Source organism: Seriola dumerili, unplaced genomic scaffold (genome assembly GCF_002260705.1).
Source record: "Seriola dumerili isolate Sdu_G_001 unplaced genomic scaffold, Sdu_1.0 BDQW01000091.1, whole genome shotgun sequence".
Lineage (NCBI taxonomy): Eukaryota > Metazoa > Chordata > Actinopteri > Carangiformes > Carangidae > Seriola > Seriola dumerili.
The window spans coordinates 8210989-8226628 of NW_019174346.1; the positions used below are offsets into that span (position 1 = coordinate 8210989).

General features: G+C 38.4%; 1 protein-coding gene across 2 annotated transcripts; it reads right to left on the minus strand.

Moving 5' to 3' along the window:
* Window positions 1–653: 653 nt before the first annotated feature.
* On the minus strand, window positions 654–13412 carry sytl2 (synaptotagmin like 2). 2 transcript variants are annotated; one of them, XM_022745923.1, is made up of 15 exons: window positions 13037–13412; window positions 12651–12805; window positions 11352–11475; window positions 9020–9089; window positions 8236–8317; window positions 4733–4834; window positions 4135–4223; window positions 3832–3936; window positions 3411–3580; window positions 3089–3191; window positions 2784–2945; window positions 2601–2697; window positions 2407–2512; window positions 2109–2314; window positions 654–1054 (listed from the first exon to the last, which is right to left on the minus strand). In XM_022745923.1, exons 1-15 carry the CDS (start codon window positions 13135–13137, stop codon window positions 906–908), a joined length of 1821 nt encoding a protein of 606 aa, XP_022601644.1. In that variant the 5' UTR covers window positions 13138–13412; the 3' UTR covers window positions 654–905. The 2 variants fall into 2 exon arrangements, with proteins under 2 accessions (XP_022601644.1, XP_022601643.1); XM_022745922.1 differs by having other exon boundaries at window positions 8236–8320.
* Between the last annotated feature and the right edge of the window lie 2228 nt (window positions 13413–15640).

Consider the following 15640-nt stretch of genomic DNA (forward strand, 5'->3'; position numbering starts at 1 on the left):
TTGATATTTGGCTCAACAGCAGATCTGACTGTCAAGAGAGATGGTACATCTAATCTGTATCTGTTGCTGGAGAGTACTCTAATTTGAAGGGAGTGAATATAACAGCAACACACAATATCATTTTGAGCTACCCTTAGATTCTACATTTATTGTGCTTCCTGCCTGGCTTCAGAGGCTTAAAAAAGCCTTTTCAGCTGGCCATTGCAGCTTCAAAATCTGTGTTAAGAATTTGTGTGCCACTATTGCTTCTTGATGAATAATGCTCATAATTTGCAGTTACTGCCAAAGAGAATCACAGATGAACATGTCCAGGTTTGTGATAGAGGAGGATGGCTGTAAAAGCAGCAGGTAGTGTCGGCTTGTTTAAATAATTAAAATTTCATACCAGAGTTTGTTGTAGTGAGGAGCTGGTTTGATAGTGTAGCTGTAAAACACACATGTTGTGAAAACTACTAAAAATTATATAAGAAATAAGATTATTGCTGTTTCAGAGGTGAATATTTATGATGACTATTGTCTGGTATAATTAACTCAACTGTATTATATTTCCAAGTGTTGACTTTTCAAAGATGAAGGAACATCTCAAGTGAATTCATTTTACCATCAAATAACAAGTTGCATTAATATTCTGTTTATTGAAAATAAGTGCTTGATGCAGTAATCAGAACGGGATTATAATAACTGCTCAGATCAAATATTCAGATTAAAACGATTATGTTTTATAAGTTAGACTGTATCCTCTGCCACATTAGATTGTGCATTAATGTATCATACAATGATCATCAGTTATACAGATACATACAAGTTGCTCATTAAGGTATAGTGTGTATGTACATCCAGCCAGATGTATATGCAGTGTGCTCCTATAACATTTCCATTCATTTAGCAACACATTTTATTCAGTCTCACATTGACATGCTTTTTGCTAACATCAACATTCTCAGAGGTAAAACATCCTCCACCCATTCACCTTCAGACTGTAACATCCTCTGCCATAAATTTGCCTCATCTGTCGTTGAATCCATCCAAACCACGTCCATCCCATAACTCTTTCCTGCATAGAAGGCACAGAAAAGATTTTCTTCATATGAAGCTAATAATGGAAACTCATGTTTCAAGGATTGATGCTTCTGTATGTAAGGGAGAAACAAAGACCCCATTTACAATTAAAATATATAGACAAAAAGTAAAACATAATATAACATAGATGTAAACAACCCTCACTGTGAAGGGAGCGTGAGTGGCTGTTCCTGTTCCTAGACCATCTCCAGAAATTTCTTCACTAATGTGTAAACAAAAGCGTAAATGTAATAATATGTAAAGTTTGTTCATTATCTGGGCAGTATATCCATCCACAGTTCTAGACATGATCACTGTCTGAGACTAAACATTTCTACAGCTGGTTACTGACTTCAGAAGAAATATCACTTCTATCTTCTCTGAGTTTTGTTAAAGGACAGGAAGTGGAACTCCAGACAGCTGTCTGTACATTGGTGTTTATACTGAGGAGAAATTAAGTTGAACACTGAGATAACATGCAACAAAGGGCAACAAAGGCTGTATTTTCTATATTTAAATGTTTCTAATGTTATCAGAAAGTTCATGGTGTTATTTTACGGACACATCATAGATTTGTTGGTTTGGTAATCAACATTGTTTGTAGTAAAAGCTAAATCCTTCTCTCTAGTCAAAGGTTTATAAAAAAAATAGCTGTAACATGATCAAGCTTTGATTTGTTCTACATGTAATAAGGCATCTTAATTCTAATACGCCATAAACTGCCTATTGGTTCCCTGCACAGCTTAGCACTTTCCATTATCCCTTTTCTTGCATGTCTTTATGACATGGACCTTTTATTGCATTCTATACCGTAGCACTTGTCCTGTTGTGTTTTTATTGTGTTTATGTTTTTGTGCTGCAAAGATAATCTTCTCTTGAGGGAGAGTAAAGATCTGAACTGATCTGATCTGATCTTTACTGCATGTAATGAAATTCAGATTGCACTTTAATCCCACTTGGAAATTCCCAGGTTGAAACTCAAATATCAAAACCATCCAGACTGTAGGTGTAACTGTGTTGGAAAAAGTAACAGTGGAGTTGAATTTCACCTGTCCCTAGTCCAAGCCTCAGGCCTCCTATGTAGTGGCTGCTCAGTCGTTCGTGATCCCACACTGTGATCTCCACACAGGCTTCTCTGAGGTCTTCTGTTCGGAAGCCATCATACACCATGGTGTGGTTGAACATTGGGTTGGCTGTTCTCTTCACCACCCTGGTCTTCTGATGGCTTTTCCAGCTTGTGTCAGGAAGTACGGTGCTGTAGCAGAAGAAAAGGAAGGACTTTAAATGTACTCATTTATTTATTTAATTTTGAACACTTTGACTGTTGCCATTGGCAGTACATTTTACCATTTCACAAATGGGTTGATTATTTCTCCTCTGACTGAAGGGAGATTCTTGCAGTCTTTCACCCAAATCTGCACCTCACCAGTCGCCATCCTAGATGTTCTCTTACCTGTGGATGCAGTCAGATCACAATAAGTGATGATAATAATTAAAAGGAAAGGGAATAATTGATAGAAGCTGAGGAATTATCAGCTCACTGTTGGTTGTCTGTGGCAGAAATCTCAGGGCAACTTTCATTAATCCTCTGCCATCCATCAGATGTGAGGAAGACAGAGCTGAGGTTTGTGCTGACACCTGAAGAATTGAGCTGGGGTGAGTGAATTTCTATTAAAATAACTTTGGCAATACTCAGAGGATGCCTAAGGAAATCAAGCCTTTACCCTGGTTTTTAATGTGTATTCATTTATCTGTGTGTTGCTGAAGTCCCACTCTGACAAGTCCAGTTCCACCTCTCCCAGGAAGCTGTTCTGTCCAAAAGTGTCGTTGTGCCACACAGAGATGTTTAAATTCTGAGTTTTCAACACCTCCATTATTACTTTGAACTATGGAAGAAGAAGAAGAAGAAGAAGAAGAAGAAGAAGAAGAAGAAGAAGAAGAAGAAGAAGAAGAAGAAGGCAACAAACACTTTGTAAAAAAGTATTCGACATAAGAGAAATGTGTAAAAGACCAAACATGGAATTCTTACCCGGAGGATTTCATTGTAGGTGGGGTTTAAAGTTTTCTTTTTTACAGTGGTTTTCCTCTTTCCCAACTTTGTTTTGTCAGGGAGAAGATAACATTTCACATAGCTGTAAAAAGACAGTAGTCACTTTCCCATTCTAAACTAAAAAAGAGAATCATTATAATTGCTGACAGGAAATTTATGACACTGTTATGACAAATGTTATACATGTTTCATCCTCTTTTCTGGCCAGCCAGTGCTTTTCCTCCAACCTTTATGTCACATATTCACCGGATGATATAACATTTCCTCTACCTTTACCACTGTGATCATATGGTGAACTTACGGGTCAGAGCGGTTCTTCTTGGTGTCGGCAATGGCCAGCTCCCTGCAGTGCACCACAAAGATGTGAAATTCTCTAAGCTTCTGGATGTAGTTCACAGCAAACTGGATGTTTCCCTGAATTTCAATGTCACCAAAGTCTGCATGGTGAAGGCTGCTGATGCTGCCGCTGGCCTGCTCGATCATAACATGACACAGGAGAGAAAACATCATCCTCTCTGGTTATTTTATGGCAGCTATCAACAACTACAGTGACAATATCAAATGTTACCACACCTTTATATACTACAACTCCATTGTACCAAATTACTGACCTGAAGATCACTCTAACTGGAGCATGAACATGAAGCATTTTCTTTTTAATTAAAGGATAATTGCTCTGTGTGTTTTTATCAGAAATGTGTTATCTAGTTAAGTGCACATACAAACAACATGGAGGCCATTCCTGAGGAGAGACTTATGTTAGACGTGGAGCTGCCTGTGTTTCTCCTCCAGCCCAAGTTAGTCTCAAAAGTGCTGTCACTGTCTGTCTGATAAAATGAGACAAAACCAGAAAAGCATGAATGACACTGGTGAGAAAAAATCACTCAGAATCAGTGATGAGAGAAAAAAAATCATTTAGTTCTTACGTTATCAGTAAAGTTTTAAATATATCAGTTCACTAAATTGTAGATGCTGGATACTAGATATACTTTTGTTTTGAGTTCAGTCAGTCAGGAGAGATTTACCTCGTCCTGCTGTAGAACAGGCACCGACACACTGCTTTTTATTGGCTCTGAGTTGAAGAGAGTGGAGGCTGATGGTGGAAGAGGAGAAACTGGAAGAAAGACATGACCTTGAATCTCTTACAATGAACATACATTATCATGAGTATTGAATTTCAAAAGGATGCTAATTAAATTTTTTAAGGGATTAAGTTTGATGCTGAACTCAACACTCAATGTTTCTTCTAGACTGGTAAGTAAACAGCTGTTAATAGGCCTACTAATTTTAGTTATGTAGCAATAGCAAAACTTACAAACAGCTCCTTTAAATCATTGCCCAGCCTGTGCATGTACTGATACTATAAATGTTTATATAAAGAGAGGATTATGTTTACCATCATCCACACATAAATTAATTTGTTTCTTGAGTTATTTTGGTCCTAACTTCTTAATACGAAATTAGTTATACATCACTGTCATATACAATTATATCCTGTAACATGATTTTGTTTTGTTTTATTTTGTGGAAATCATGTACTTGGACAATACAATAAAATGTCATAACCATCAACTGTATTAAGCACCACAGGTGCAGAGTCTAAAAAAGAAAAAGTTGTGTTACTTGATTGTGAGGTGAGGTTTTCCAGACTTTTGAATGAAGATATACTCCTCGAAGATAATCGTTTCAGAGCTGACATGACGGGACTAGAACAATCATCATAACCTGCCACAGATGAAATACGATCAGCTCTGGAAAACAGACTCAACACAGATGATTTACTAAGCAACCATATAAAATAACAATGCTTCTGTTTCAGTGAGTAGAAAACAAGTGGAACAAGTGCTGGTTTATTTAAGTATATAAGTATATATATAAATATAATGATTAGCAAATCAATTTAAGATGTAAAAAGGATTCAGTCACCACAGCAAATAACAGGACTCGTGCTGTTGGTAACACCAATTTGAATCTTTGTAGTGGTGATTAGCTGCTTATTACAAACCACATATTTACTGCATCAGCAGCTCTTTAATTACAAGCAAAACTACATTTAACTAAATTGTTTTCTACTGTTTAGAATGGTTAAAGGAAGTAAAAATTTAATTAATAATTAAATAACACAAATAAATATTTGTTTTACAGTTTTGTAAAGATACAGAAGAGGAAAGAGGAAAGAAAGAGGAAATACAAAAGAAAAATTTAGGTCAAACAGCAGATTGAACAAACATGTGAGAATTTTGAAAATGAGGAATCTGTCAGGGCAAGTATACTAACTGTTAGTCAAGTCAGACTCACTGTAATGTTAATGCATTAACTGGGGTTTCCATTTCTCAATCAATAGCTTGAAGAAATATAAGTGAATAGAGAATTAAAAGGCTCACTGCCTGGACTTGCCCGAGACAGGGACCAGGCCCTGGTTGTGTCTTGGCTCGAGTTTCCTTCTTTCTTTTGCACAATCCAAGAACTGGTTCTAGTAGGATTCCCCTCAGTGGGACTGTAACTATGGTTTCCTACAAGGTTGCTGACGGCACTTTGTGGTTTGTGTGCCGCATCACTCTCCTCAGCAATACCTTTGTCTTGGTGAAAAGGTGGGACATGGGCCTTCTCCTGTGGCCCAAGGTAGTGCTGAAAATCCTGATTGATGAAAGATCTGGCAAGGCGTGTAAAGGATCCCAGTTTTTTTTCTGAAGATTTTTTGTATTGTTTTGAACTAGAGGAGCTTGAATTACTTTGTTGTGTATTTAAATTAACAAAGTAAGCCCCTCTGTCCTCTGGATGTAAAGGTAGAGGACTTGAGGTGATGTCTGTGCAAGGTTTAGTATCTGTCACCACTGTTTGCTTTGCTCCATGTGAGGGACTCGGCTTCCCTTGTTGCTCTTCAACAACCTTTGTTTGAGGTTCAATGTCTATTGGAAAGGTTTTCAAGGGGGAACCCTCCAGTCTGGATCTCTCAGGACTGGAGGACTCTCTGGGTAGGACTCTTGGGTGGTAGGTCTTGGATGGACTCCTCCTGACTTCATCCTCCTGGTCTTTTGATTTTGGTGTTTGGGATTTACTAGGACTGAGGGGCCTTTCTTGAGACTCTATATCAGCCTTGGAAGAGTATTGGTGACATGGTATTGACTGTGCATCCCCTGTACTATCAGGACTCCTCAGCTGTGACCCATCTGGACTCTCACTGAAAAAACCCTTGTCTGTCAATTTCAATGATTTCAAGACTTCACTGGACTTGGTTTTGTGTTGAGAAGTTTGTGCCTCTTCTTCATACGTCTCTCTCTTATACAAGGATGTGGTTGGATCAGACTGTGGGGTAACCACTTTGTTAGTGGGTACTGAGCTGCTTGAGGCTTCCCTAACTCTTGCAGCGATTACCCTGGGTCCTGTATACTCTGACTCCCAGAAATGCTTAAGGTCACTGATCTTGGCTGGCCTGTCCTTTTGAGGACTGGAACGAGGCTGTCTGGGAGGAGAAACTGGAGCACCAACCTGCTGCTTTGGAGTGATGCTGTTTTCCCCTGACTCTGTTACTGAACCTGTTAAAGAGTCATCTGTCTCCTCATAGATGAGGACTGGATTAGCTCTATAAGTGCCATCTTCTTTTGATAAATGTACAGAGAGCCTACATCCAGTCTGTGGTGACAAAATCTTTTCTTGGGACCTGCCAGCAGTATCCTCACCTGTCATTTCCTTTTGAACTGACAGATTTTTTATGCTCTCGACATTTGTTTGAGAATTCCTGTGCTCTCCCAGTTCCTTCCCATCCTGCCACTCCTCTCCACTGTGACTGACCATGGTGCTGAACCTCACCTGCTTCTTGTCTATCCAGGTCTCAGTGGGAGAATCCAGATTAACTGGATTCTGCAGGTCCAGATGAGCGAACAGAGAGTCAGTGGAGCTAGAAGTAGAGAAGTGCTTGAGGATGCCCTGTGGAGCAGCAGGGTGAGTCTCTCTACCCCCTGGTCCATCTACTTCAACAAAACAGTCCTGAGAACTGGTGTTGACTGCTTTGTTTTCAGGCATTGGCATGGGAACAGATGCATTATGGGCGATCAGGCTATTAGGGTCTTGTCTAAGGTTACTAGCATAACAAATGGAGCTGTCGGATGATGGTAAAGGCTCTGAAAAAACAAAAAAAATGAACACCATTTCAGTCAAAAACACTCTGCTTTTTGTCATAGAGATAATTGGTGGTGTGTTTATTTCAAACAGAAAGTTTAACCAATGGTGTCCTTCAGCAACTGCACTAGTTACCCATTAAACACTCTTGCCGAAGGATTTTCATTTCCTATATTACTTTTGATTCCAGTCTTCATTAGTGGTGGACTTTAGTCTTGTCATGTTTCAGACATCTATGAGTTGTTAGCAGTAAGTTCAACCAAAAACCTTTCCCTCCTAAACCTCTGACATGGTTTCATTTCAATAATTGATTTCTAATTTCCTCCCTTAAAAGGAACCAGTACAGTAAAATACCTACCTGTATATATTGTACTTAAAACTAACTGAAGCACCTACAACTGTTAAATCCTGCTGAGCCATTGTTTCCTTCTTATTATATAGTTTCAACATAAAAACATTGTTTCCACAGCTCATGTGAAATATTTCCAGCAGCTACAAGTCATGCAGTACAGATTAAGGCTTTGGAATGTATTTCTGTGTAATCCCCTGGCTAGTCTGGCAGGCTCATGTATCTGGACTTCCCTTCACTTTGACAACCCCTGGGAAAATCTGTGGTCACAGATCACTGGCTCATGTCATGTCTTTCATGTGATTTTCCCTGTACCACTGTGTGAAAACAAGTTGGAAGAAACTCAGAATATAAAACTGTTAGAAATGACAAACCAGTAATGCCTTTAACTGCCATGCAACCACTGCTCATGCTAACATGCTGTTCACACCAAAGGTTGAAGCAGCTGAAGAGTAAAGGACCCACACACCTGGATGTCAAAAAGATCACTAGACCAGGACTTACATTGGTTTGTAATGTTACACCGTTCATGATTTGGCCATCGAGCAGCCACTCAATACAAAACATAACACATGATATATCATTACATCACAATGGAAAAAGTAATCAGGATGCATATTTAAAATAGTGCAAGCTGATGTTGAAGTCAAAAACTCACCCTCATTTGGTGTCTGGGTTTGATCCACTGCTCTATCCAGTAACTGTCTGTCCTCGAGCTTGATATTGAAAGGATTCTTTCTCTTCTTCAACAAAAGAGAAAGATTAGTACAAACAGTACACAACAGTACTGAGTTCACCCATGGTCAGTATCACTAAAATGTTAAATGTTTCAAAACTGTGTCATCTTACGAAGATTTTTTTACATTTTTTAGGCACAAGTGTAGGGTCTTTATCTTATGTGTACTTAAAAACATGTTATATATATTACCAAGTACAACCTTAATGCAACAAAAGTAAGTTTACCTTTGATCACTGCAACAAATTTGATTATAGGCTATGTATGATTTTCAATTAATGCTTATGAACAAGGTTCAAAACTGCAAATTAAACTTTGCCAATGAATATGAAAAGACTGGTGGAGGTTCTTTGTTCAGATGAAACCAAAATGAATTTGTTTGGATCAGATGGGGTCCAGCAGGTTTGCTGTGGATCAGCCAGGAGGCTACCACAGTGACTGCACAGTGCTGACAGTGAAAGTGTGAGGAGTTGGCTGATATGGGGCTGCATGAGTGAGGACATATAAAATATAAAAAATAAATAATAGAATGGAATCTAAGAACTACTGACATTTTTTTCAGTTGGTTCTTTAATATGGCCCTTTCATTATAGTTTAATTAGTCAAAAGATGTAGTGATATTGTAGTGATATTGACCAGGATTATACTCAGTTTTGTGATATATAACACCTAGTACACAGAGAAGTTTCTCCAGACAGGATCCTACCTTTGTGGGTGACTGCAAAACTGGTTTAGGTGTGTCTTGTGGTGTGTCATCGGGGTTCTGTTTCTGATACCTATTGAAATAAACAGAGATTAACATTATGTGTTGAAAATTTCTGAATTTAGGATATGCAGCTTGAAATTTTCCAGATCTTTCAAAAAAATTTGGTTTGGAAAATCTGTGTGCTCATCAAAGTACATTACACTCCCTTCTACAACAGACATGGTTTGGTCAGTGGTCAATGGCATAACGATATCAGTACCTAAACAATGCCTGCTCTCTTGTTCTTGTCACTGCAAGTGGATGTGTAAGCAGCAACAAAAATGATTATCTCACATGTTACGTGACAAATAATTAAAGTTGCTGTTAAGAACAAGCAGGTTAGCCCTCACAGGCAGAGCAGAACATGTTTATTATATTTACAACTGTGATCAACGGTCAGCGAAAACATGAACATGTGAGACCTGATCTTATAAGAAGATTATTGAGAACTATGGAGCAAATTAGTAAGTATCCATTTACTGTGTGCACAACTCCAATCAGTTTCAGTCACGCCCAGATAATCCACTCTACTTCCACTCTACTACTACAGCATGTGATGCTGCTGAAAACATACAACACACATGTTGTGTTAATGCTACATGGAGTTACTGTTTTATAAATGTGTCTGGGGTTTGAGATTTTGGAAGTTTATCTCAGGGATTAATTAAAGATGCAGTAGTCAAGATTTTTCTCTAAGTATGCACTAGTTTGACTTGAGCCAAAATGGATTTTTAGCATTTGAAGTGTATATAGTGTAACAGTGCCACAACAAAAGGCACCATATGACAACTATACACTGTATAAAATCTCCTTTCGATTTTAAATCAATCTGTTATTCCACCCTTCAGTTTAAAGGATGAGCCTGTCATATTCTATATGTCTCTTATTCTCAACAAATGTCATGTGCAGAGCCAAACCAACAATAAACTCATCCAGGCAAGTGAAGTATTGTGTGTGCATCCCAAGCCCAAAATATCTGTGACACAGAGCTTCATCAGAGCCACAATTGTCTATAAATCTGCTGTTGATAGTCCACTACAAAATGAAACTATTTATGAGATTTATGCATTTTCCATCCATTCATCTATGCATTATCTTCTGCTTATTCAGGGCTGGGTCGCAGTAGCAACAGGCTAAGCAGGACATCCCTCTCTCCAGCAACGCTTTCCAGGCGTTTCCAGGCAAGATGGGATGTGATTTATGCTTTTTTTTCCCATGGGATTTGTTGACACTAAGAAAAATACAGAACACCTGCCTTATGTTTAATTTAATGTGTGATCGTTAAAACATCCTGTCTTTTCTGTACATTCGTATGTTCTAGTTGCATCCAAACTTCCTATGTAAGCTCTGTCAAAAAATTCCTTTAAAAAGTGAGTAAACCAGCATTAACCTGCAGCTGGAACAAGCTGTAACTAGAACACTACCAAACAGTTGCTTTTTTACACATTCAGAAAACACAGTGCAACATCAAAGGAGCTATTCGTAAATTATCTCTGCCATCAAATGTGGTATCTTGCCAGAAGCAGGTGGTGGTGCTTTTTCCTTGACAAGAGCTTCAGCCAGCGTTGGATTTACAAGACAAGAGGTCTGAGCGGCACTACATCTTCAGGGCAGATTGGAGGCTACAGTGAATTGCTATCGGAGAGTGATGAGATGGTCCGTGACTATCTGTTGTCGTTGCTTTTCAGTGCTGGAGACAGCTCTGGGCGAGTAAAGGAATAAAGTTTGATGAAGAACTTTCAACATTTCTTCTAGATTGGTAAGTAAACAGCTGTTAATGCTAACACTGGCCATGTAGCAATGGCAAAACTTACAAATAGCTCCTTTAACATTCAGTCTGAGTTGACTTTCTGGTCACCAGATGAATGTGAGCCATTTTCGTGATGGTTTTGGTCTCATTCAGAGCAAAACATCTGTCTCTTTAGCTGCTAAATGCTAACCGTGTCTCTCTGCTGTTCTGCTGTAGCAGAGCTTTTATACTGCTACTGCAACAGCTGCCTGCTGAGGAGAGAGGTTACAGTGAAGCACAACAATAATTTCTGAGTTCATACATGCAGCACCTTTAACATACAGTCCATTTAGTCATTTGATCCATTTTAAAAATATTCATTAATTAAATATTTTTAGATAGATCAACCAATTGCATAATCCTTAATAGTATAAGACCTAGCGAAGCCTGACTTAAGCAGAAGCTGTGGTTTGGGGGGAAAATTTAAATTTCGACACTCAAAATGTATGTATGTAAATTAAATGTGATAAATGGAAGATTTCTGCTTTGGTTCTCAGTACTCACCTTTCATTGCTGAGCTGCAGGTGAGGCTCCTGAAGAAGTCCACAGAGAACAGGTGGGACAAACACTTCCTTATTTTCACTGCTGACAAAACTGGACTTCTCAGGGAGGATCTGCGAGAGCTCCACTGCAGCACACAACAAACAGCAACTGTTAAAGAAAGTTAGTCATTCATTTTAACACACCATTTATTTTCATTACCACACAGGCGCACAATTACACATCTACAACCTGCTAACATGAAAGTTTCAGAGACACATAAATACACTGAGCTCAACAAATGCATCATCTAATCCTCTGTTTCAGTTTGTTCCAGCTATAGGGGCAGAAACAGGTTTTTGCCTGTGTGAGGACTCGCAAATCCATCGGAAGGAAATAAGATTCTTCACTTTATCCTCACATCAATGAAGTATATTTTGAACTTATGTCGGAAATAGATGCCTGTTCACTGCTCTGTTACTGTTATAGTTTATGGCACACCAAACAGAGGAAATACATGCAATTTAATTTATTAAATCTACTATAATGCTTATTTTCTCAAATTGTGTGTGCATGTGCTGAACCCCTGTAGAGTCTGAATTCACTCATGTGTATTGATTTAACAAGTCTGTGACCTCTCTCTCCTCTTTGCTCCGACTTTTTTGTCTAGAAAGTCCTGTGTTTATCTTGAGGATTATGATGGCCACATGAGATGCAGTGACTTGAAAAGAAAGAGATTTCAAAAATGGATTTTAAAAAAGCTGCATAGGCTACATGTAGTGTGCCCAGGGCCACCTGTGAGTAGCAGAATTTAACTGTGAGCTTCCAGGGATGAGCCACAGCATCACTGTGGTTTTATTTTACCATACCTGGATACTCAAGGGTCCATTCACTTGATCCAAATAGCAGGAGAGACAAACAAACACTGGTGTCAGATCCACACTACAGTCTCACACAGTCGTATAAATGTGGGAAGTTTTTAATATATTCTATTCTAATGGCTAAATAAAACTGTGCACCAACTTTAGGAGGCTCTAATGTTCATCAAACACCAGAAAATCAAACTGCTGGACAGATGAAAACTGACAACTTTGGTATTCTAAGGTTATTCTGACCTGAGATTACTATCTGAATAAAAAAGGTTCATACTCTGTGTTTCTAGAGCATAATGACAAAGAAATGGTTTCAGGTTTTGTCTTTTTATGCAATTCTGTTAATGGACGGAAAGATTTTTCTCACTTCGAGAACTTTTATTTTCAGGCATCACAGTCATTTCACAATGTTCACAAGAGAGGGAAGCAATGCTGGTTGCAACACACTCACATATAGTTAGTGGTTTATGTGTGTGTCTCATGGAGGCCCTGATGATGTCAGAGCCATGGATGCGATCCTGATGGCGAAGCTGTTTGGTCTCATAGAACCATTCTCCAGTCAGGTACCTCAGCTGGCCCCTGTCACTAACAGTCTTCTGTAGGTTCCTGGTTGCAGACATGTAAGTGGGAAATGTAAAGTCACTATAAAAAGGTTTGCTATGCTGCAAGCTACACTTTGGAACTTCTAGGTAGCAGATAAATGTACTTTCTCGAGTTCTATAACATTCAAAGCACGCATATATTCTTTACACAATCTTGTCTGTAACAGGCCAAACTAAAAGTGTGAGGGATTAGTTAGTGCTTCTCTGCAGAGTTGTTAAACATGGAACAACTCACTGGACACGTTGCTCCTCAGCCTTCTTCAGCTCAGCATCCCTTTTCAACACAGCCAGGATGGTCTCCTGCTCCTCCTCTGTCAGAAAACTCAGGTCAATCATGTTGACTGCTGCTGTGTCCTCAGCTGACGCTTTCCACTGCTTTGAGTTTGTCTCTAGCAGCTGAATATGATCACCACCTCATATGGTTCTTCATGAAGCTCCCGAAGGCCTGGTTCTGTTCCTCCAAGTCAAATCAACTCAGCCTCAGCAGTTCACACAATTTTGAGACAGTTCAGTCCTTATTTACCACTCTGGAGCTTTGCTGGTTTTGGATATGTTTTGCTTCAGCTGGTGTTGTTTCCTGTTGCCATGTTTGAATCTTCTTTGACCAGATTGAGCCTGAAAGAAAGCAGCACAAACTAAGGGGGAATAGTTCTACTATTTGATATTCGCAGAAAAAGTCTATTTTGCTTTTAGGTTCAACAGAGGAAATTAATGGATCCACTAAAAGCAATCAACAGCATATCAATCAGCAACAATTTAATAATAAAGTTGTTAAATAATTTTTAAGGAAGAATGATAAAAGACCACTCCTCAAGTTTCTCCAGTGTTTCCTGGGAAAGTCTTCTGTTTGGACAAAATGAAAAAACTCAATTTTGCACAGTTCTCTGACTTTCTATCCAGTAGATGTTTACTGAAAAAATAATCAGCAGATTGCTCAGTAATGAAAATAATCATTAGTTGCATCCCTGGGTGGTAGCATGTTAACAAGCCTCAGTGCCTTGTAAAAAAAAAAACTTAATCCCAGGCCAACATTTTTAGATGATAATTTAAATTCAGTTTCAAATAAATCACCTAAAACTCTTTGTAATCATTCTTTCTATGTGAGAAGTACACAATAAAAACATGTATAGGTGCATCCTGTAAAGAGCAACATGTCTGATCTTCAAGCCTGATAAAACATGAATGCTCCTTTGCCTTGACATGCTACACTCACACACTGCTGACTAACCTCACTAAAAACACTCCTTCCCTCTGACTACCTCTGTCTTTCATTCCTTTGTCAGCCACAGAAGAAGGAGTAACAATGTGGAAACACATCAGCCGAAGTGAGTGTGGGAACTGTGCTCACATCAGCAGTGAAACAGCGATATATGTATTTCTTTTAAATGAGATTACAACTAAAGGTTCTTTTTTTTTATCAAAGCACAGCTTTTGCTTTTCCTTTAAGAGAAGAAAAAATCTCCATGAGGAATGCCTGCAAGTTCTAACAATGTCCATGTCCACCCACATCAAAGTCGATTTTCTCTTGACTGGTTTAACGTTTGCCATTTATTAAAGTGACTACACTTATCTTTGCTAAAAGAAGTGTCATTCAATATGGTAGCTATGTTATTATGACTTTGTTTTAGAAAGAGTTGTGGTTGCACTGCAGTTGGCTCCCATTGTTTATTCATGATAAAAGTTAAGGAAGTTGTAATTGAGTCTTAATCTCGAATACAAGACTGCATTAAAACTGAATCCTGAGTAAAAACAGGATACTTTACTTCCTTACAATGAAGAATGTTGCACATCCAGTTTTTCTGCGAGGGCTAAATTTTAGTTTTTAGTTTTATTTCCTTGTTGTGATACCTGTGACTTATTTCCTCATCATAGTCAGATTTCCTTAAGACTTAACAAGCTATATGACTCTGATTACACATACACTCTCATATTAATGTGAGAGACAAAACACCAAACATCATGTTTCTGCAACAACAGTCCAGTACGGCCATATAATGCTGGCTGGATTACATGGATTTGAATTTCACAATCAGCTCTTAGCTGTTAAGCAACCAAATCAACCATATAGAGGAAGTTTTAACTTAAGTAAACTGTATATTATACATTTTTGCAATCTGCTCTGGCACCAGCTGACAAAACTTTCAGTTGCTCTTTAAGCCTCATTTCTCATTTGGATCAGAAAATAATGGTGTCTCCCTTTGCTTTAATTTTCACCAAGAGTTCTGATAAACTGCTCTGACGCTCCACTTCTTAATCTTAACAGTATAACAACAACATTAATACAACATACAGAGGAAAGCATCTCATCTACAGAAAAGACAATATTATCTGAGTGTAAAGTCAGAAGGCAGTCGGCTCACCTCTCGTCGTTGCTCCTTGCTGACTACCAATTGAACCAACAGGATGATGAGCTGCTGCAGGAGGGAGGAGCTGCACACAGACTTACTGACCTGTCTGCTCTGCAGTTACGTTCACGGGTTTTAAGACTCACATCAACCTTCCACACCGGAAAACAATCCTGTAAGGTAGAATATATATTGTCCATAATCCTGTCACATTTAGACATTTTAATTCATTGTTCTACACTGCTGTAATTTTACCTTTTCTGTAAAGGCTTGTGGGCTGAGCAGTACCTGCTCTGTGAATATTTGAACAGCATTTTACCTTCATCTTTATTATTAGATATTCCATGATAGAAACCGTGATAAAACATAAAGAAATGGTTATCATCAATCAATCAATACACAAATAGTTTAATTGCTAAATACTATTATAAATAGATTAATGGAAGCTGGGATTAATTAACAAATAAATCATTAAATGTACACTTGATAAATAA